Source organism: Syngnathus typhle, linkage group LG9, assembly GCF_033458585.1.
Source record: "Syngnathus typhle isolate RoL2023-S1 ecotype Sweden linkage group LG9, RoL_Styp_1.0, whole genome shotgun sequence".
Taxonomy (NCBI): domain Eukaryota; kingdom Metazoa; phylum Chordata; class Actinopteri; order Syngnathiformes; family Syngnathidae; genus Syngnathus; species Syngnathus typhle.
Genome location: NC_083746.1, coordinates 12983845 through 13006586, shown reverse-complemented (window position 1 = coordinate 13006586; position 22742 = coordinate 12983845). Strand labels below are relative to the sequence as shown.

General features: G+C 42.1%; 1 protein-coding gene across 1 annotated transcript; it reads left to right on the top strand.

Annotated features, from left to right (window-relative positions):
* The first annotated feature begins 556 nt into the window (after window positions 1-556).
* Window positions 557-4110, top strand: LOC133159913 (uncharacterized protein K02A2.6-like). Its single transcript, XM_061287319.1, has one exon. It carries the CDS (start codon window positions 586-588, stop codon window positions 4093-4095), a length of 3510 nt encoding a protein of 1169 aa, XP_061143303.1. The 5' UTR covers window positions 557-585; the 3' UTR covers window positions 4096-4110.
* Window positions 4111-22742: the final 18632 nt, after the last annotated feature.

Genomic DNA, 22742 nt, shown 5'->3' with positions numbered 1-22742 from the left:
CCCGAACCTTCCTTGCTACCTAAGAACCCGGAAAGTAGTAAGGACATAACAAAACTGGCGACGAGGACGTCTGGACTGACGCGTGTTGGCCGGATTCGTCTCGACGGGTGGAGTGGATTGGTGGACTGTGGCAACGTCGTGAGTAGTGTGGCGAAGAAAAAAAAAAAAAAAAAAGAGTGGCCTGCTGAGGGGAGACGTCTGTAGGGCAAGCAGTGCCATACAAACAGGAACTTGTAATGGCCGGAATGATTGGCTCAATTGGTCCCTTTGACGAAAGTGTTGAACAATGGGGCTCGTATACTGAGCGTTTCGATTACTTCGCCATGGCTAATGATATAAAGGAGGAGAAGCTGGTGCCCACGTTTTTGAGTGTAATGGGGCCGAAAACGTTTACCTTGCTACGTGACCTACTGCAACCAGAAAAGCCCGGCAGTAAAACATACCGAGAAATAGTGGATGTACTGGCAAACCATCTTTCACCGAAACCCCTGGTAATCGCAGAGAGATTCCGATTTCACAGACGCAGCCAAGAAGAGGGCGAGTCGGTCACCCAGTTTGGAGAAGGCCATTAACATCAGTGTAACAATGGAAATGGCGAAAAAGGAGGCCCAGCAACTAAGTGCTACAGAAAGAGTGCACCAACTCAACAATGATAAACCGAACGCGCAAGGGCCATGTTTTCGCTGTGGTAGATCTGGACATCTTGCATCGACGTGCTGGTGCAAAGAGATGGACTGTCGTAACTGTGGAAAAAAAGGGCACATAGAGCGGGCGTGCCGAAGTAAACAGGACATGGACAAAAGCTCAAGGGCTGGGAACAGAAGTGACAATATGAAATATAAACAAAAAAGGCATGTGCGCACCGTTTGCCATGATGATGGAAGAAATAGTGATTCTTCGGAGGAAGAAGTGCCTGTAAATACTATACGAGCGATGAATGTAGGTGAGAGCTCAGATGGCTACTGGGCTGAACCCAAGTTGGAGGGACATGTGGTGAAAATGCAGATAGACACAGGATCAAAGGCATCACTAGTGTCACACAAGATCTACAGGAAACTCATGAGGCACCTTCCACTACGTCCATCAGACACAGTGTTTAAGGCATATACGGGACATCGAGTGCACATGGAAGGGATGACGGATGTGACTGTTCAGTACCATGGGCGGACAAAAAGGCTTCCCCTTTATGTGACCAAGGGAAATCATCCTGCCATAATGGGGCGTACATGGCTACAGGGAATCCGGCTGGACTGGCAAGCGATAAGGAAACTGTCACACAGTTCCTCTCTGCTACAAGAAATACTCGAGAAACACAAAGAGGTTTTCTGTGATGAATTAGGCAGCATGAAAGATATAACCGTTAAGTTACATGTCAAACCTGGTAGCAAGCCTGTGTTTATGAAAGCTAGACCAGTACCATACGCCATCCGATCCAAGGTAGAAGCTGACTTGGACGCCCTGGTCAAGAATGGGGTTTTGGAGCCGGTGACCATCAGTGAGTGGGCCACACCCATCGTTCCCGTACCAAAAAAAGATGGGGGAATTCGGACCTGTGGAGATTTCAAGGTAACACTTAACCCGGTGTTAGCAGCGGAGCAATATCCACTTCCCCTAATTGATGACTTGTTTGCTGGACTGAGTGGGGGACAAAAATTCAGTAAGGTAGATCTCAGTCAGGCTTACCTACAAATGCATGTAGAAAAAGAGTCACGTGAAATGTTGACCATTAACACACACAAGGGTCTCTTCAGATACTGCAGACTGCCGTTCGGCATCACGTCAGCCCCGGCACTTTTTCAGCGAGCGATGGATCAGATCCTTAGTGGGTTGCCTGGGGTACAGTGCTACCTTGACGATATCCTGTGCACTGGATCTACCGATGACGAGCACCTGCGCAACTTGGATGCTACCCTTCAAAGGCTGAAGGACTACGGCTTAAGAGTCCGTAAGGACAAATGTGACTTCTTCAAGCCATCTGTGGAATATCTGGGGCATGTGATAGATGCAGAAGGACTGCACACTGCACCATCAAAAGTGGCAGCTGTCGTGGACGCGCCCCCACCCCAAAACATCAGCCAGCTACGATCTTTCTTAGGTCTGCTGAACTATTACGGACGCTTCATCTCCAATCTGTCATCACTGCTTCAACCCCTGCACGAACTGTTACGCCGAGACAAAACGTGGAAGTGGACAGCCAGCTGTCAGGAGGCTTTTGAAAAGGCTAAAGGAGCGCTGACTACGTCCAAAGTCCTGACGCACTTCAACCCATCACTTCCACTGCAGCTCGCCTGTGACGCCTCTCCTTACGGAGTAGGGGCGATTCTCTCTCATGTCCTGCCGGGTGGTGAGGAAAAGCCAATCGCTTTTGCATCGAGGACATTGAACAAAACAGAGTCTAACTATGCTCAACTGGAACGAGAGGCACTGAGCATTGTTTTTGGAGTTAGGAAGTTCCATCAATACTTATATGGGAGGAAGTTTACGCTCCTGACGGACCATCGGCCCCTCACCACCATCCTCGGTCCACACACTGGAATACCGTCTCTTGCTGCATGCCGACTGCAGAGGTGGGCTTTGTTGTTGTCGGCGCATGCATATGACATCAGGTATCGAAAATCAGACTTCCACTGCAATGCGGATGGCTTGTCCCGATTGCCCTTGCCTGTCACAAGGCCGGAGTCGGACACGGTGGACCTTTTCTACTTCAGGGAGGTGGAGAGAGCACCTGTCTCTGCGGTGCAGGTAAAAAGGGAAACTCGGAATGACCCGGAGTTATCTGCGGTCGTGGACATTGTCGTTAAGGGTCGATCTGCTGGCGATAATGCGAGTCTGAAGCCTTTCCTCGGGAGGAGATTGCAACTGTCTGTCCAGTCTGGGTGTCTACTCTGGGGTAGGAGGGTGGTCATACCACGGTCACTTCGCTCAAAAGTGCTGCAGCAACTGCATTCGGGACACAGCGGAATAGTCCGAATGAAAGAAATAGCGAGAAGCTATTTTTGGTGGCCGAACATGGATCAACAAATTGAAGAGTTGGCCAAAAGCTGTCCATCATGCCACCGAGTCAGGAACAATCCTCCACTAGCGCCTCTTCACCCCTGGGAATTCCCACAAGGACCATGGCACCGGGTGCACATTGATTTTGCGGGACCAGTGGAGGACAGGATGTTCCTTATTGCTGTGGATGCACACAGCAAATGGCCAGAGGTGGCTATCATGAGATCAACCACTGCAGAAAAGACTATCGAAAAGTTAGGGGAACTGTTTAGTCGGTTTGGATCTCCTGCCCAGCTAGTCTCTGACAATGGACCCCAATTTGTCTCACAAGAAATGGCAGTGTTCCTGCAAGCTAACGGTGTCCAACACATTAAGTCGGCCCCCTACCACCCCGCAACAAATGGGCTTGCTGAGAGATTTGTTCAAACCATGAAGCATGCCTTGAAAACATCACAAGGACAAGGAACACTACATCAGAGGCTGCACCACTTCCTACTAACCTATCGGAACAGTCCACATGCCACCACCAAGACATCTCCTGCTAGCCTGATGCTAAAGAGAGAACTGCGCACCACGTTTGACCTCTTGAAGCCCTCAGCAATGAAGGACATTGTCCAAGGTCAGCAGGAAAAACAGGTTAGGTGCAGAGGACAGGAGGGCAAAGGAAGAGTTTTCAAGCCAGGAGACTCTGTGTTGGCAAGGAACTACCGTGGCGAACCAAAGTGGATTCCTGCCACTGTTATTGCGCAAACGGGACCAGTATCTTATACTGTCCAAACGTCTGATGGTGTATGGAGAAGACATGTTGATCAACTCCTGCAGACTCAGTTAGGGCCAGCAGAGCTGTCCCTCAAAGATCTTCCTGATAGCTCTGCCCACGTCAAAACGCCGGTTCCCATACCCTCCCAAGTGCAGGACTCAATCACACTCGCGCCACCAGTCCCAGCTGAGGATGCGCATGAGACAGAGACTCTGACTTCTCCCTTTGCAGAAGCTCCTGCAACAAGTTCACCATTGATCGACCGTGGAGCTGATCCTGTGCCCCCAGATAGGAGATATCCTATCAGAGAGCGGCGAGCTCCCGCGCGCTTGGACTTATAGGTTCGCGGTTGACCCGAGTTATGGGGATGTCTAGTTCTAGGTGCGTAATTCCGTGTTGTTCATGCATGTTCATTGTAAGGGGGGAGGAGATGTTGTATATTTTGGGCTAACGCATGTTCCGTAGGGGGGAAACTCCGGGAGTGGGAGGGGCAGCTTCGGGGACGTTTAGTGTTGTGATGTACGGCCTGTGAACGGACGGTGTTGAAGAAATAAAGCAGTATTCATCACGCCGTTGCCCGAACCTTCCTTGCTACCTAAGAACCCGGAAAGTAGTAAGGACATAACAAAGTCCAGCTCTAAATCATTCTATACATTGCATTGCAATTGCATTGAGAATAATGCACATTGTACACATATGTATTCCAAATCAAAACATGGATGTGCAAATGCTTTGGGAAAACTACACTTTTTAGTCCCAACAAAGACAGCAACAGTCTCTGGCGATGCATCCAACCCTAAGTGACTTTAAAGCTTACATATCACGTTCGTAAATTCTAATGTTTTAATCATTCAGTTGCGGTCTATATGAAGTGGAACAGCGATGCTTTTGTCTGAATTCCTCGTTTTAATAGCATCACAGGTCCCTTTTATACTTGTTCTGAGGGTTAGCGTTAGGCTCAGAGCAAGCCGTTTTGGTGCGCTCACATTCACACACATGCACACCGTCCTATTTTATTGGTTGTTTGGTTGTATTTCAATATTGATGTTGCATTTATGACATGTAGTTGCCTTGTCGTTCGCTCAAGAAACCGAGCCAGAAGTCTAAGTGTAAAGAACCAGGTTTACCCAGTGCATTTTGATCGTCCTTTTGATCAGAACGACTTCTAGAAGAATCTTGTTTATATACAGTACTATTTCTAACTTTGAAAAACGTTATTTGATATGTACAACTACCAAATACAAATACAACGTATCCAAAGGCACCAATGGGATGATTCATACTTTTACAAACAAGGCAGTTTTTTATAATCAGGAAATTTTAAATTTTTACTGATATATATATAATTTTTTCATTCTTTGACAGCTAGAAGGGTATACAACTATCCCTTGCCAGAGAAAAGTAAGAAAAGAGTTATTTGAAGGGATTAAACTAATTGTCATATCTGCACTAATTCATTTTTGTATGTTATTTCTGTTTCTGTGTATCTCAGAGTTTCAGAAAAAAATTGTGGAAACTTTGGCTTCAATCCTAGAGGAACTAAAAACCTTGAATGCAAAAGATGACTGTGGAACACCGAATGGGCAGTTCCCCATTCGCTCAATGGAAATCTTCGCTATTAAGGACAGAGAATTAAAATAAAGCCACGTACGATGTTAAATAAGAACGATAAAGCTTCGAATCAGTGTTTGTGAAAGTTTCGGATGTTATGGTCTCTCTTTTACTCATGACGTGTTACAAAAAACTCTAAGGGGGGTCTTTTGGCTTTCAATTGTGATGTAATCCACTCATAATTCATATCATAATATCAGTTCATAATTCGTAATATACAGATTGGAAGTCACAAACTCCAGCCGAATCGGCCACCACAGGTTAATTAAAGGCCATATCATAAAAATGCGTCTTTAAACGTGTCCTAGATTTTTCTACTGATGTAGCAGTTCTAATATCCACTTGTAGGGCATTCCAGAGCTCTGGAGCCCAAATAGAAAATGCTCTGGACCCTGCAGACATTTCTTTGGCCCTCGGGGTCACTAAAAGACTAGCGTTTTGCGAGCAGAGGTTACGGGACGGAACGTAAGGAACAACTAAGATGACGAGATATGAAAGTGCTAAGCCATGCAATGATTTATCGGTTAATGGGAGAAGCTTGAAGTCACATCTTAGATGGACCGGGAGCCAATGTAAGTTGGCTAATATTGGGGTAATGTGATCAAATGTTCTTGCCCGTGAGAGCAGCCTCGCGGCAGCATTTTGTGCTAACTGTAGACTTTTGATGCTGGATTTAGGAGGACCAGAGAATAATGCATTACAGTAGTCCAAGCACGACGTGATGAACGTATGTATAATAGTTTCCGCATCACCGGTCGAGAGGATCGGACGAATCTTAGCCGAATATGAAAAAATGCAATTCTGGTTATATTCTTAATGTGCTTTTGAAAGGAGAGCGTTTGGTCAAATATTACCCCGAGATTAGTTACAGTATCGCTCTGAGTGATAGTACGGATATCTATAGTTATAGTGGTTTCCTTAAATAAGTGTTGATAACGAGCTGGATCAATTATCAACATGTCAGTTTTATCTGGGTTAAGACGAAGGAAGTTGAGAGACATCCATTTCTTGATCTTTGCAAGGCACGACTCAAGATTACAACAGTCCCGCGGATCTGTCATAGATAACGGCATATATGTATATATAATTGGGTGTCATCCGCGTAACATTGAAAACTAATATTATATTTACGTGTCATGTCCCCAAGCGGAATCATATAATCGAGTAGGTGTGGGACACCACACGTAACATTATAGAGCTCAGAGGACGTATTGCCATGGACCACTTAGTGCGTTAGAACGTGCCTAGTGCTGACTCTGAAATACCAACACAACTTTTAAGACGCTCTAATAAAATACCGAAGTCAACAGTGTCGAAGGCAGCACTAAGATCGAGTATAACAATACTGATGAAGTGTTTGAATCCATAGCTATGAGGAGATCATTAGTCACTTTAGCAAGTGCTGTCTCAGTGGAATGATTGGGTCTAAAACCAGACTGAAAAGATTCATATCGATTAGTGGCGACCATGTAATCAATAAGCTGCTGCGCTACTACTTTTTCAAGAAGTTTTGCTATGAATGGGATGTTTGAAACTGGCCTATAATTACTGAGACAGTCCGGGTCAAGATTTGGCCACTTAAGTAACGGTTTAATGATAGCGGTTTTAAAGGCTGTTGGCACTATACAAGAGGAGACAGACAGATTAATTATATTTAAGACGGATGGTCCTAAAATTTGAAATTATTTTTTAAATAGTTTGCCTGGAAGCGGGTAGAGTAAACATGTTTTTTGTTTAGCCGCAGTAACCAATTATGTAAACCTTTCAAGGGACACACTTTTAAAATTTGAAAGGATTATTGCATGATCGTCAGCGCCGGTAATTGGCGGTCTCGACTGAGCGATTGGAATGGTTATCTTGATCTCATCCCCCATGGATTAAATCTTTCGAGCGAAAAATTTCATGAACTCGTCAGCTGAGTGGAAGGAACTATCGGGGGTCGGCTGGCGTAGTGTTAGCTTTGCCATTGTATCAAATAGGTATTTAGGATTGTTTTTATTGAGATTAATGACGCTAAGATAAGCGCATATTTATATTTCAGGAGGCTGTCACGCCATGCCTGATGGAAAACGTCAAGTTTGGTTAAACGCCATTTGCGCTCATGCTTAAGCGTACGTGTTTCATCTGTGAATCACGGAGTAGACAATCTACGGCGAGTTTTCAGACGTAGCGGCGCCACAGAGTCGATGGCATTTAACAATGTCGTATTGAATTCATTCGTAAGATTATCAAAAGAGCCGATATATGCGGGAAATATGGCAGTTGCCGGCGACAGTAACTCAGATAGCGCGGTTGCAGTCAGGGAGTTAATATTACGGCTGCTATAATTCTGATTGTCTCTTGTCTTTGACAAAGAACTAAAATTTCTAATTTTATTAAGTAATGATCAGACAAAACAGTAGTGTATGGCAGTATTGTTATATTTGAGGTTGCCAGTCCTCGGGATAATACCAGATCTAAGGTATTTCCATTCTTATGCGTTGCTGCCTGTACGGCTTGCGTAAAACCAAACGTATCAGTTAAAGTCTGAAACGCCGAAGTAAGTGGCTCTGATGGTAAATTCATGTGTATATTGAAATCGCCCATGATTATTATATTATCCGCATTTGTCACTAGATCAGCCACGAATTCTGAAAATTCATCCAGGAAGCCAAAGTAAGCCCCGGGTGGACGGTAAATAACAGCAAGATAAAATGACGGTAAAGCGGTGGATCAGACAGTGAGAACTTCAAATGTTTTAAATACGTTAATCGAACGAGGCCTAAATCTAAGATCGGCATTTTAGATGAGGGTGACACCCCCACCCTTTTTTCGAGGACACGCCACATGCTAGCTCACAAAATTTGAAGGCGAGGCCTCATTAAGGGGCAGCAGTTCATTAGGTTTTAACCAGGTCTCGCAAAGACCAAAAACGTTTAGATTATGTTCCGTGATGAGGTCATTAACGAGAACTGCTTTCGTATTAAGTGATCTAATATTCATAAAACCGAGTTTAAGTGTAATCGGTCGATCAGGGTTCGTATCTATCCAAGGATTTTTAAACGAAATGCGAGTAAGATTGTGTTCTCGAGGCCTGATATCACCTCTCAAATGTTTATTAACGCGGTGGGACAATACGACCGTGGGAATTTGATAGTAAATATTTGGTACACATAATATTATCTGAAACAGGCACCGTTTCATCAGCGATACCGGTCGGGGTGGAGTGATTGGATTTGTCTCAGTAGAAAGTGTGTTCACGTGTACTGTAGCACTATTCAAACTGTGATGCTCTAGTCTACACAATGAGCTTTGTGCATGCTGGAAGTCTAGCCTAGCGCTAGTTAATTTTAACTTAACAGACTCCAAACCCATCCTAACAGGTGGTCTAGTCACCTGTGCCCCGGCCTGCTCTAAAGTGACCTGCCATGATTGGCTCAGACAGTAATCTATATTCCTAGAGTGAGAGTGAAGGCGCCTTCAAGGTTAGGATGAACGCCGTCTTTCCTCAGCAGGTCAGGGCGGCCCCAGAAGGAGGACCAGTTATCTGTAAAATACAGTCCCTGCTTTTTATAGAACCCAGCCATCCATTGATTAAGGGAGACCAATCTACTAAACCTCTCATCAATGCCTTTCCCAGGCAGGGGGCCAGAGACAAATACTCGATGCCGACTCATCTTTCAGGCGAGATCACAAGTCCTCGCTATGTTTTTCTTTGTCATCTCTGATTGCCTCATCCTAACATCATCATTGGCGTCGACGTGTATCACTATGTCCGAGTAGCTAGTGTAGTTGGAACTACGCTGTTGACTAGGCCTATTGCGAGTCAGCTCCCTAAGATAAGCTTCTATGTATGGCTGGATTTTTAAGCGTGATATTTGGGGTAATGGAGTCACCTATGACCAAAGTGCGAGGGCCAGTAGACCGAGATGAATTTTGGACGGCTATGCGTCTTACCTGGCTCATCGCGATTAGCAAGCCGCTTGGGGCTAATGCTAACTGGGCTAGCGGGCTGACTACAGTCCGCGTCTGTGTCCGCCCTATCTACTGTTATCGCACTATTCTGCTTTAGGAAGTGCGCATGCATTGAATGAAAGGCGGAAGACAGTACAGCAGACAGTACCAGTTTGTTTTTAATAAAAACATGAACACACAGTTTTGTTTGTCAATTTTCAGCTTTAGAAGTTGGGTTCCTTTCACTTTATTTTTTTTTAGTTCTGACCTGCAGAACGCGAGGTGCGTTGGATGGTACGGTCGGAAAATTCCCGAATTGCACCAAAAAGTAATGACGAGTATGTGAGCACATTGCAGGGAGTACGTGGAAGCATACAATAATTTATTAGCCTGACTTTTTCCGCGTCTTCTCAGGGTATTTTTAGCAAGTGTAGAAAATTTGAACAGGTGCCCCCCTCCCTCAGCAAAGTTAGGTCAAGAATAAAGTGACATTATTTTTCGTTATAAAGGTTTGAAAAATAAAAAATAAAACTGTTTTGGTTTTCTGTGTGTTTTACACGGAATAATAGGGCGAAAATTTGACTTTTGGGATGGTCTGGAACGCATTATTTTCTTTTATATTGATTTCTATGGGAAACGTTGCTTCTACTTTCTACTTACAAACCCGATCGTGGAGGAAATTTAGTTCGTAAGTAGAGGTACCACTCTGGACCTATTATAGTGCCAATGTTCACCCCACTTAGTGTCCCTTTATGATTCCACAGTGCAAAATGTAAATTCATGCAAGTTTTCAACTGGTTTTAAGATTTTGATCAGGAGTGTAGATTAGGTGTGTTTTCTGATTTTACTGTGCAGTCATGACCAAATGATATTGGCTGGGAAGTAAATAGAGAGGGTCATGGATACATGGATGGCGGTGGTTGTGTAATTAACATTTTGATTGTGATCCGATTCAACATTTTTCCCTTAGAGGTCCAGGAAGTGCTCCTCTTTGTCTCTTTTTTCAGACTGTCTATTTTCCATTGGGACAGATAATGAAAAGGAAAGGAAATATTGCTGAAGAGGCACAAATCAGGCCCAGCCAGACCCCATCAACCCAAACAGTCCAGCATCGCAGTCCAATAGTATTATGATTATTATCATAAATATAATTGTCAGCAGAGATGAGGTTTTTTTCCTCACATGTCCCCGTTTCTAAAGGGTGTTTATTTCTGGACTTAAACAAAAATGAATATTACCAGCAGTGTTGGGTAAATTCATTTTCTCCATGAACTAGTTCAAAGTTCAATTCACAAATTGTAAAATAAAGTTCACTTCATTGTCCGTAATTGAAATATTTTGAACTAATTTCATCATTCCAAAAATGAAAAGTTCCAAGTTCTTTTCTTCCCCCAAATCAAAAAAAGGTTGCTGCGAGCTATTACCCTCTGGCATGTTGGCATTTTCTCATTGTTTTCACCCATTCAATTCAGTATTAATTAAGTACCATATTTTCCGGACTATAACTCGCTCCAGAGTATAAGTCGCACCAGCCATAAAATGCATAATAAAGAAGAAAAGAAACATATATAAGTCGCACCGGAGTATAAATCGCATTTTGGGGGGAATTTTATTTGACAAAATCCAACACCAAGAACAGACATGAATAGGCAACAACAGCCTAAAGGATACGGTATGCTAACATTACATAAATACAAACGAGGAACTGACGTAACATATTAACAGTTATATATAAGATAAATAACAACTCCAAATCATTAAATCCATCGATATCTTCGTCATTTGTGTCACTTATAAACAACGCCGCTGCTGACTCCGGAAGTATATGTGGCACTGACGTTGGACTCGTCATCAGTTCCGGTTCCAATCACTCCACAGGCCTATATAACTATATATAAACTATATATCAATTAACTATGACATAAATCTTTTTTATCGACCCATCTGTGTCACTACAAATCATTAAATCCATCGAAATCATCGCCCTCTGTGTCACTTAAAAAAAACACCACTGCTGACCCCGGAAGTACATGTGGCGCTGACGTCGGATTCATCGTTCGTTGTGGTTACAATTATTCCACAGGGCTATATAACTAGATATAAACTCTATATCAAATAACTATAACATAAATAACACATTTATAGAACCATCCGTGTCACTCAAAATCATTAAATCCATCGAAATTGTTGTTGTCTGTGTCACTTACAAACAACTCCGCTGACTCCGGACGTCAGTGGATGGTGGAAGTCAGTGGATGTCAAACTCATCGTCAGTTGCACTTCCAATTATTCCACAGGCATATAGCGCCCTCATGTGGTTTAAAGTGAAGATAACACATGAAGTGTACTAGTAAGTAAGTAATGTGTTAATGATCAAGAAATAATGAGTCAATAATTTCACATATAAGTCGCTCCTGATTATAAGTCTCACCCCCGGCCAAACTATGAAAAAAACTGTGACTTATAGTCCGGAAAATACAGTAATTGTGAAATCACAAACAATCTGTTGTAGGTGCCAGACTAAGGTAGGAAACAAAGGATGTACACTATTCATTGTGCAAAACATTTAAAGTAAGATAAGATAAGATAAGAGGAACTTTATTAATCTCACGTGTGAGAAACTGCATGTAACAACAGCTCGATTTACAGGAAGGTACAAGTAGGGGGACAAAGGTGCAAAAAGAGACTTCTGGACCGTAGTCCTCGGGCATAAAAAAATAGAATACAATATAAAAAGAAAAATATGGAGAAATAACAGCAATTGTAGTAAAACTAAAAATATAAGCTATGAATATTTACAAAAAAAAGAAGAAGATAAAATGGTGGTCGTAAACATTTACTTTAACTAGCTTTTCATTTTTAGTGAATGTATTATTTCTTAACTTGTTTGCTCAAAGAACTAGAAAACAAGGTAAAGGCGCAAACCCCAAATAAATTAATAAAACAACAACAAATAGAAAGGTACAAAGCCCAAATAGTAATTACTAAAACAACAAAAAACAATCTTATTAAGAGTAATTTGTGTTCAACGCCATTGAGCGCACTACAACTTCTCATAAAGTTACTGAATGCTCTCATAAGAGGTTATCTTATCATTGCCGTTTGACAAGAATGGGCGACAGTGCGTCATTGCATTTTGTTCGCTCCTCCAAGCACGCCTCGTAGTTTGACATTTTGTGGCCGGGGTTGCCAGACATTTTTTCTCTCCGTAATTAAGCCTTGTTTACAGTGTGTTTAGTGGGGTTTTATTTTGAAGTCTAAGAAGAGAAAACCTGGCACCCTTGACTGAAAATGAACTGCCATTTAAAAACCATTCATTGGGCACAGAATGAGCGCGTTCACAAAAATGTTTGCCAAGCAAAATGCGCTCTGTTTAGTTCACATTCGTCCAAAGTATGAAAGAGTTCATGAACTTTCGTTCATTGAACACGTTCAGGTACAACACTGATTCCCAGTTTACCTAATTCTCCAGGCACCACGACTCCACTGGTGGTCAATATCAAGGAGTTAACTTAAGATGGCAAATCCCAGATGTAAGAAATAGGCCTCTAAAACATAACTCATATTTGGTCAAAAGTGAGCAAAAAAAAAAGGCTGGGGCGTCAAACTCATTTTTGTTGCGGTCCGCATCGTAGTCATAGTTTTCTTTGGCGAGCCATTATTACTGTCAACCCAAATAAATGCATGAATGTCTCGTATTATATACAGTATTGGCTAAACTGATGAATAACTAGTTTCTAAACAAGAGACAAGCAAAAACTGTTCAAATTTATATAAATATAAATGTGATAAAATAATACCAACATCTCTATTTTTTTAAAAGAGAATACAATTTGCAATTTTAGTATTGACACCAAGTCGATGTACAATTTGTCTTTGCGGGCCAAATATAATTACACTGCAGGCCAAATTTGGTTTGACACCCTTGGCGTAAGGGCTCTGACTTAGTTTGCCTTGGGCATCCAAATGACTGCTCACTGAGCCAGCCAGCTGCGACATCTCATGTGAATTGCACAAAGCGTTGGCCATCATTACCTGTGGTAATTTGGTTCAATTGCGCAGAGGTATTCACAGTCAAACTTCAGGGTACCGTATTTTCCGCCCTACAAGGCGCACCTAAAAACCTAAATTTTTATCAAAAGTCGACAGTGCGCCTTATGGTCCGGTGCGCCTTATATATGGATCAATACAGTGCGCAGCCGCTGGCTGATTTCATTTTCCCCCGTAGAAGAAGAAGCGCGCGGTAGAAGAAGAAGCGCGCGGTAGAAGAAGAAGCGCGCGGTAGAAGAAGAAGCGCGCGGTAGAAGAAGAAGCGCGCGGTAGATTCAAATTCCATTTGTTTGTTTACGTGCAGACCCCAAAATAGCTCCTACTAAGAGACACGCCTACGACGCAGAGTTCAAACTCAAGGCGATCAGTCACGCAGTAGAACACGGGAATAGAGCAGCAGCCAGGGAATTTAACATTAAGGAATCAATGGTGCAGAAGTGGAGGAAGCAAGAAGACGACGAAAACTAAACGGAGTTTCCGAGGGTGCAAGGCGAGATGGCTAACGTTGGAGGACAAACTCGAACAGTGGGTTGTTGAACAGAGAGCAGCAAGTAGAAGTGTCAGTACAATCACTATTCGAATGAAGGCAACAGCGCTAGCAAGCGAACTTAACATTAACGATTTTAAAGGCGGTCCTTCTTGATGCTTTCGGTTCATGAAAAGACGTAATCTCTCCATCCGCACACGGACTACTGTTTCACAGCAACTGCCAAAAGACTACCAAGAAAAGCTGACCACTTTCCGCGCATATTACTAAAACAACATTACTGAAAAAAACATCCGGCCAGAGCACATCACCAACATGGACGAGGCTCCACTCACCTTCGATATTCCTGTGAACCCCACTGTGGATAAAACGGGAGCACGCACGGTAAACGTTCGCACCACAGGGAATGAGAAGTCCTCCTTCACTGTGGTTCTCGCTTGCCAGGCTAATGGCGATAAACTTCCACCCATGGTCATTTTCAAGAGGAAGACCTTGCCAAAAGACAACTTTCCAGCCAGCGTCGTCATCAAAGCTAACTCGAAGGGATGGATGGATGAAGAAAAGATGAGCGAATGGTTGAGAGAAATTTACGTGAAGAGGCCGGGTGGCTTTTTTCACACAGCTCCGTCCCTATTGGTCTACGACTCCATGCGCTCCCACATCACAGATGGTGTCAAAAAACAAGTGAAGCACACTAATTTGATACTCGCCGTCATTCCGGGTGGATTGACAAAAGAACTCCAGCCGCTAGATATTGGTGTCAACAGGGCATTCAAAGCTAGACTGCGAACTGCGTGGGAACAGTGGATGACAGAAGGCAAACACACGTTCACCAAGACAGGGAGACAGCGCCGGACGACATACGCCAATATCTGCCAGTGGATTGTAAATGCCTGGGCTGATATATCAGTCTCAACTGTGGTCCGAGCTTTCAGGAAGGCAGGAATTGTCACTGAACTGCTAGACAACAGCAGCGACATTGACTCGATTAGTGACGACGCCGACGAGACGGAGCCGGGCATATTGGATCCCGTAATCGCCCCACTGTTTAATTCGGACAGTGAAGATGAAGAATTCAAGGGATTCACGGATGAGGAATAACTTTATAAAGTGAGCTTTACACGTTTATTTTGTGTGCTGTGTTGTGTGACGTTTGACGTTAACGTTTGAACAACGTTGAGTTATTTATATATTGTTATTGCTTTGCAGTGCACTATTTCGAGTGTTACTATATTGTGATAGCGCTAACGTTTGATTTACCTTAACAGTATCAGACTGTTTCTTACGTGTTTATTGAATCCAAGAAAAGTTCCCCTCCATTATGTGATATAAATGTTGCACTACATGTTATACCCTACTGTTGTTAAAAGATAAACGAAATACCTCATCACATAAAACAGCTGTTTATTCATATTGGAAGTAAACGGAGTTGTCAGAACGCTGGTTTGTAATCTATAAATAAAGTTTAACTGACCTATCTGACTGTTTTGTTGACATTCCCTGTAGCGTAGCTCCTTCTAATGAATGCATAACGTAACCCCAGCCTCTACTGTAGCGTTTATTCTATGCGCCTTATAGGCCGGTGCGCCTTATATATGGATAAAGTTTTAAAATTAGCCATTCATTGAAGGTGCGCCTTATGGGGCGGAAAATACGGTACTTTTCTCTGGTCTGTTGTGAGCAAATTGGTGAGATGGTGAGTGGACAGCATGAATGCTGGACAACGTTGCATTTCCAATTAATCTGCTGTCAAACACTAGCTACTTGGCAGATCTCTGGGTCGCATGGTGTACGTTTTATGTGTAAGGTAATTGTTTTGGGAACCATCTTGAGATTCAAAATTATTGCACATCAGCAGAGAAATTCTCCGGACGAGAATGGTGGATTACAGCGGAGCACAATATGGCAAACAGAGTCTGGCGGGGAGGACATCCATCTCAGGTAGACAGTTCTCTGACACCATTCATGCCATCTAGTGACATTCTCGCAAATGCAGGAATTTCTGTCCCACCAAATCTAGACTCTTTATTACTTAATTCATTTGATCTAGAGAATGTTAATGCTGGTATCTATGAGTCCTTCTTTAACCCAGATACTAATTACACTCCCCTAAAATCTGTTGAATTGTCATGTGAATATTTTTCTGAAGAAATGTTTAACAAATTGTGCAATACTCCTCCTGGCCACTGCCAAACAAATGTATTCTCCACTGTCCACTTCAATATACAGAGTATCTCTAAAAATTATGATGATCTAAAAACCTACCGTTTTTTTCCGTGTATAGTGCGCAAAATTTAACTAATTTATTGTCCTAAAATCTGGGGTGCGCATTATACATGGGTACAAAAAAATTTTTAATTTTTTTTTTTTTTAATTTTTTTTTTTCTTTTTTTTTTTTTTAAGTCCCAATGATCGTCACACACGTAGGGAGGCAATGGGTCTCATTTTTATAGTCTTTGGTATGGTCTTAACTAGGCTGGATGTAATTTTTTTTATTGGCGTTGATTTCTCCGACTGCCCGTAAACGCACCACCGCGCTCCGTGCGCGCACGGGACAGCAAACGAGCAGGTGATCAAGCAAGCGTCTGATACGAGAGCATTGCGGTCGCATGGAGCGTGTTTGAAGTGAACAGCAAAGAAGAAAGGCAAAGTGTTGTGAAATAAAATGCACAGAACGGATGCGCAAGACACGTCAGCTATATAAAGAGCGAGAGTTGTTTTCTTCCTATTAGTTTCAATTCACAGTTTAATTAGCAGTTTCAATCAGCAAATAACAAAATGCGTATTACAGGTAATATTTTATTTCACAACACTTTGCCTTGTTCCTTTGGTCTCTGCTGTTCATCCTAAAACACAAAGGCGCTCTTTAAGCAATGCGACAGTGAGCGCCCGGCGCGCTGCGGTTGCGCGACCGCACCAAATTAAGCTCCCTGCGCAGTGCGCACTGAGGTCCACTTAAATTTTAGAAAGTACATCAGGACTTTAAAAATATCTTCTAAATTTCAGCGACGGCTCTGTCACAATAATCAACCAGCGCGGTGCAGTTGGGCGGTCGGCGGCGCGCTACGGTTGAGCGTTCTCTCTCGCTCTCTCTCGCTCTCGCACACACGCAAACCGGATATCATACGGAGGGCCGCCATTACAGATGCGCAGAACGCATGCGCAAGACACGTCAGCTATATAAAGAGCGAGAGTTCAGTTCTCTACCTAAATCCGTATTACAGGTAATATTTTATTTCACAACACTTTGCCTTGTTCCTTTCTTCTCTGCTGTTCACTTCAAACACGCTCCATGCGACCGCAATGCTCTCGTATCAGACGCTTGCTCGATCACCTGCTCGTTTGCTGTCCCGTGCGCGCACATAGCGCGGTGGTGCGTTTACGGGCAGTCGGAGAAATCAACGCCAACAAAAAAAAATACATCCAGCCTAGTTAAGACCATACCAAAGACTATAAAAATGGGACCCATTGCCTCCCTCCATGTGTGACGATCATTGGGACTTAAAAAAAAAAAAAAAAAAATTAAATTTTTTTTAAAATTTTTTTTTATAAAAATTGGGTGCGTATTATACATGGGTACAAGCTTTTTTCCAGCATCAGCATGCCATTTTTAGGGGTGCGTACTATACATGGGGGCGCACTATACACGGAAAAAAACGGTATTTATCAACCTTAACACATTCCTTTTCAGTAATAGCTCTTACTGAAACCTGGATGATTGATAATACATCTAGCTACCCTCTCTCTCTCACTACACTCCTATACACTCTTGCAGACCAAACAAGCAAGGTGGAGGAGTCTCACTGTATGTAATTGACAACTTCAAATTCTCACCCAGAAAGGATCTAAGTGTTAACTTTGATATGACTGTAGCAGAATCTGTGTTTATAGAACTCTCATCTTGCTCACTTATAAACAACAAAAACGTAATAATTGGATGTATATATAGTCAAAAGTCAAAGTCTGCTTTATTGTCAACATCTTCACATGCCGAGACACACAAAGAGATCGAAATTACGTTTTCCCTATCCCACAATAAATAATAAATAAATAGATAACACAACGAATAAAAGCCAGTGTGCATACAGACAGTAAAACTACAGGACGCTACGCAGAACGGGGAAGCGAGTTCAGGATCCTGACAGCCTGGAGTATGAAGCTGTTTGAGAGTCTGGTGGTGCGGGAGCGCAGGCTTCTGTACCTCTTCCCAGAGGGCAGAAGCTCGAACAAAGAGTCACATCACTCACAATCGTGGTCGCCTTGCGGGTGAGATGGGAGGTGTAAATGTCCTTCAAGGAGGGGAGCGAAGCACCAATAATCTTACCAGCCGTGTTCACTATGCGCTGCAGGGCCTTCAAGTTGTAGTCAGTGCAGCCGCCACCCCAAACAGCAATACAGCTGGAGAGGACGCTCTCAATGGTGCCGCGGTAAAATGTAGTCATGACGGCCGGAGGGGCGCTCGCTCGCCTGAGTTTCCGCAGGAAGTACAGGCGGCGCTGGGCTTTCTTAGTCAGTGATGCGGTGTTGGTGGACCAGGAGAGATCCTCACTGATGTGCACCCCCAGGAACTTGGCGCTGCTCACTCTCTCCACCACAGCACCGTCGATGGTCAGCGGCAGGTGTTGGGTGTGACCCTTCCGGAAGTCCACAACAATCTCCTTGGTCTAGTCGACGTTCAGCAGGAGGTTGTTGTCCCTACACCACGTGGTCAGAAGGTCAACCTCCAGCCTGTATTGAGTCTCGTCTCCCTTGGTGATGAGACCCACCAGAGTCGTGTCGTCAGCAAACTTCACTATACGGTTGTCGCTGTAGGTTGCAGTGCAGTCATGCCTCAGGAGGGTGAACAGCAGCGGACTGAGCACACAGCCTCAGTCCGCTGCTCTTTCACCACCAGATTCTGATAAAATTACCTTCAATGAAGCCCTCGACTCTACTCTAGAAATCATAAATAAAGAAAACAAATAATGTGTCCTACTTGGTGACTATAATATTAATTTGCTTGAAACTAAGCAGTCACATACAGCAGACTTTCTTAATATATTATATTCCAGTAACTTTTTCCCTCTTATTAACAAACCCTCCAGGATCACAAGCTCAACGGCCACTCTCATTGACAACATTTTATTTAATTCTCTAGACTACAAGATAACATCTGGCCTGTTGATCTGTGATGTATCTGATCATCTTCCTGTCTTCCATTTCATCCACAGTGATAGTGGTCCGAAAATCAAAGGTCATATTGGTGATCAAATGAAATTCCGTAAATTTACTGAGGAAAACATGGTATCCTTTGTATCTATTAGGGGTGTAAATCGCGGGTTTTGTCACGATACGATATAATATCGATACAAAGAAATACGATACGATATTTGCCGATATCTTAAAGCCTGTTGCGATTCATTCACGATATATCGCGATATAGTGCTCTACGATCGATTTTTTTTTAATAAAAAATATAGAACAATAACCTGATTTATAACAATTCATACGCAAAATCAACAAGGTACTGCAAACTCTTTATTTAGGAAATAACAAGAGTATTGTAGTATACAAAGTGCTTATTTTAACACTAAACTTTGATGTCGTGTTTTTTCTTTAAATGTGCGGCGAGATTTGTGCTCCCTGAATATTTGATCACCGCATGGCAGGATTTACAAACTGCACGTGTCTTGTCCGTTGAGCCATCTTTTCTTTGGAATCCAAAGTGCTTCCAAACGAATGACTTGAAGCCTAAAGGGGAGCAAATTTCCTCGTCTTTTTGGACACTAGCCATAGCACCAGCCCAGGAGCCGCGTACTAGTTGTCGACTCCCCTTTCACGTGCGTGCTCTGCTCACAACACAACACGCGCAGTGCGCTCCCGGAAAGAGGAAGCAAGCAACAATGAACTGGATTTCAAAATAAAGTCGCGTCTAATGTCCGAGGTCAAACACGGCGATATAAATCGATGTTTATGTTTAGCATCGATGCCAATAAATCGTAGAGCATTATATCGATTAATCGATGTGTATCGATGTATTGTTACACCCCTAGTATCTATCATCAGTTCTGTATCATGGAATGAGGTTATTCTGTTGCAAGATGTCAACAAAGCCTATCACTCCTTTCAAACAATACTCACAAATGCATTAGACTCCTCATTTCCTTTAATTTCTAGTCGTAAAAATAACTCTAAGGGGAAACCTTGGATAACGGATGAACTTAAAAAATCCTCACGTAAAAAGAATAAACTATATAGAAAATCTATTGCAAATCCCACCCCTATAAATATAGAAACATACAAGAAATATAAAAATAATTTTACAGTATTATTAAGGAAAACCAAACAAACTTACTATGCTGATAAATTTACACAAGCCTCTGGTGACATCAAAACAACATGGAATCTTATCAACCATTTATTACATCGCAAAAAAACTAAAACATCTACCCCAAGTGAGATGTTGGGGAAGAATGGAGCCCATTCTAACCCAATAGATATCTCTAATGGTTTCAATGATTTCTTTGTAAATGTTGGCGCTACTTTGGCATCTAGCTTCTCAACCTCTGATACAAGCCCCTGTTGCCTAATTACAGGGCAGTTTCCTTCACTCTCTATTCTTGACCCTCCTAGTGTTGAGGAAGTTTACAGCATCGTCATGAGCTTGAAAAACACAGCCCCTGGCCATGACGAGATCAGAAGCATACTTATTAAGAAAATCATTCATTCAATAAAAATTCCACTGACACACATTTTCTCCGTATCTTTAAAGTTTGGCATTGTACCCCAAGAACTAAAAATTGCGAAAGTCATTCCTATTTTCAAAGCTGGTGAGACAAATGAATATGGTAATTATCGACGTATATCCATTCTTCCATGCTTTTCCAAGATTCTAGAAAAAATGGTTTATTCAAGATTGGCAAAGCACCTAGAAACAAACAATATTCTCTATAAACATCAATATGGTTTCCGCAAAAAATTCTCTACTGAGCATGCACTGCTTCAGCTTGTCAACCACATCTCAACAGCTCTTGACAATAAGAATTTCGCTCTTGGTGTCTTCCTAGATTTAAGTAAAGCATTTGATACCGTCGACCATAAGATCCTTATTGCTAAGCTAGAGAGATATGGAGTGAACAATTCTGCCCTGAAATGGTTCACACACTATCTCTCTAACAGAGAACAATATGTATATATAAATGGTTGTTCTTACAACAGATCGAAAATACTATCTGGGGTCCCGCAGGGCTCAATATTGGGTCCTCTATTATTTTTGGTGTACATAAATGATTTTTCCTTGTCTTGTTCAAATTTTCTCCCTTTTTTATTTGCGGACGATACTAATCTTATTGCCACCCACGATGATTTTAATTTCCTCATTGCAAGTGTGAATAGTGAATTGCACGCTGTTACAAAATGGTTCAAAATAAATAAGTTGTCACTCAATATAAAAAAATGTAACTTCATGAGCTTCTGCAATATAAAAAAATCTTACCCCAAAGAACAGACCAAAATTTACATAAACAATAACGAAATCCATCAAGTTGCTAGCACCAAATTCTTAGGGAGTTATAGTAGACAAACAATTAAACTGGTCTGAACACATTGATTTGGTTTGCAAAAGGTCTATGAAAATGCTAGGTATTTTACGAAAAGTTTGTCCCTTGGTCCATCCTTCTGCTCATCTCACTCTGTATTATAGCTTCCTGTTTCCTTTTCTCAATGACTGCAACACAGTCTGGGCAGCCACATATCCAACATACCTCAACAAATTACTCATCATACAAAAGAAGTTCCTAAGAATGATCTCTTTCTCGAATAGATATGAACCAACGGCACCGCTGTTTAAAAATTATTCACTATTGCCAATTGATAAAGTAAACATTCATCAAACCTGTCTACTCATCCATAAATATATATATAGGAAACACTGTCTTCCAGCCACCTTTTATAATCTCTTCACATTTGTATCTGATCTTCATTCTTATCCAACAAGACAGAGGGACAATCTCTACCCACCTTCCTGTCGAACATCACGCCATCAATACAATATCTCCTTTAGAGGGCCCTCACTCTGGAATCAGCTACCAATCCATATCCGATCCATATCTTCACAGGCTGTTTTTAGAAAGCAGCTGAAATACCAGCTTCTCTACTCATGATCCTACCAGTCCATAATTACTCCACCGCACTAAGCTGATTCATACTAAGAACATCAACTTAAACCACAATTTATACTCTGATTCTTCCTTGTTTTTGTTATTTTCTGCTTGCAGTTTCTTCTGTCCCCTCTAAGCTATTCCTACTTGGTGTCTCTTTGATTGTTTCAACATCGCTATGTGACTATTTTGTTCTCTTGTTTCTCATTTTGTATAGTGTATTTGTTTATGTATGTATACATACACATTTCGTAGTATGTATGCATGTATAAATATGACGAATTAATATATAGCTTGTTATGCTTTTGTTTATTTACTTGTGTATGTGTGTGTGTGTATGTGTAGGTGTATGTGTGTATGTATATGTATATATATATATATTTATATATATGTAAGTGTGTGTGTGTGTGTGTATGTGTGTGTATGTGTGTATGTGTGTATGTATGTGTATGTATGTATATGTATATATATGTGTATATGTGTGTATATATATATATATATATATGTATATATATATTTCTAAACACTTGAATGACGTTTGACGACACAGCACTTTGTTTGCTTTGTTTGTTTTTGCACTTTGTTTGTACCGGAGTGGAGCTCTTTACAAGCCCTAGGCTTCGTCTCTCTCCTTGCACTGTTATTGCTATAATAATATGTGCTAAACAATAAACTAAACTAAACTAAAGCTGTGGACCAATTCCTGCTGAAAAGTTTGTCTTTTATTTCATATATTTTAAAAATGCACATCTTGTGTTGTTTGACACTC

What these genes read in the sequence shown, in the direction of transcription:
- LOC133159913 (XM_061287319.1), top strand. Translation starts at nt 586, where the DNA reads ATGGAAATGGCGAAAAAGGAGGCCCAGCAACTAAGTGCTACAGAAAGA.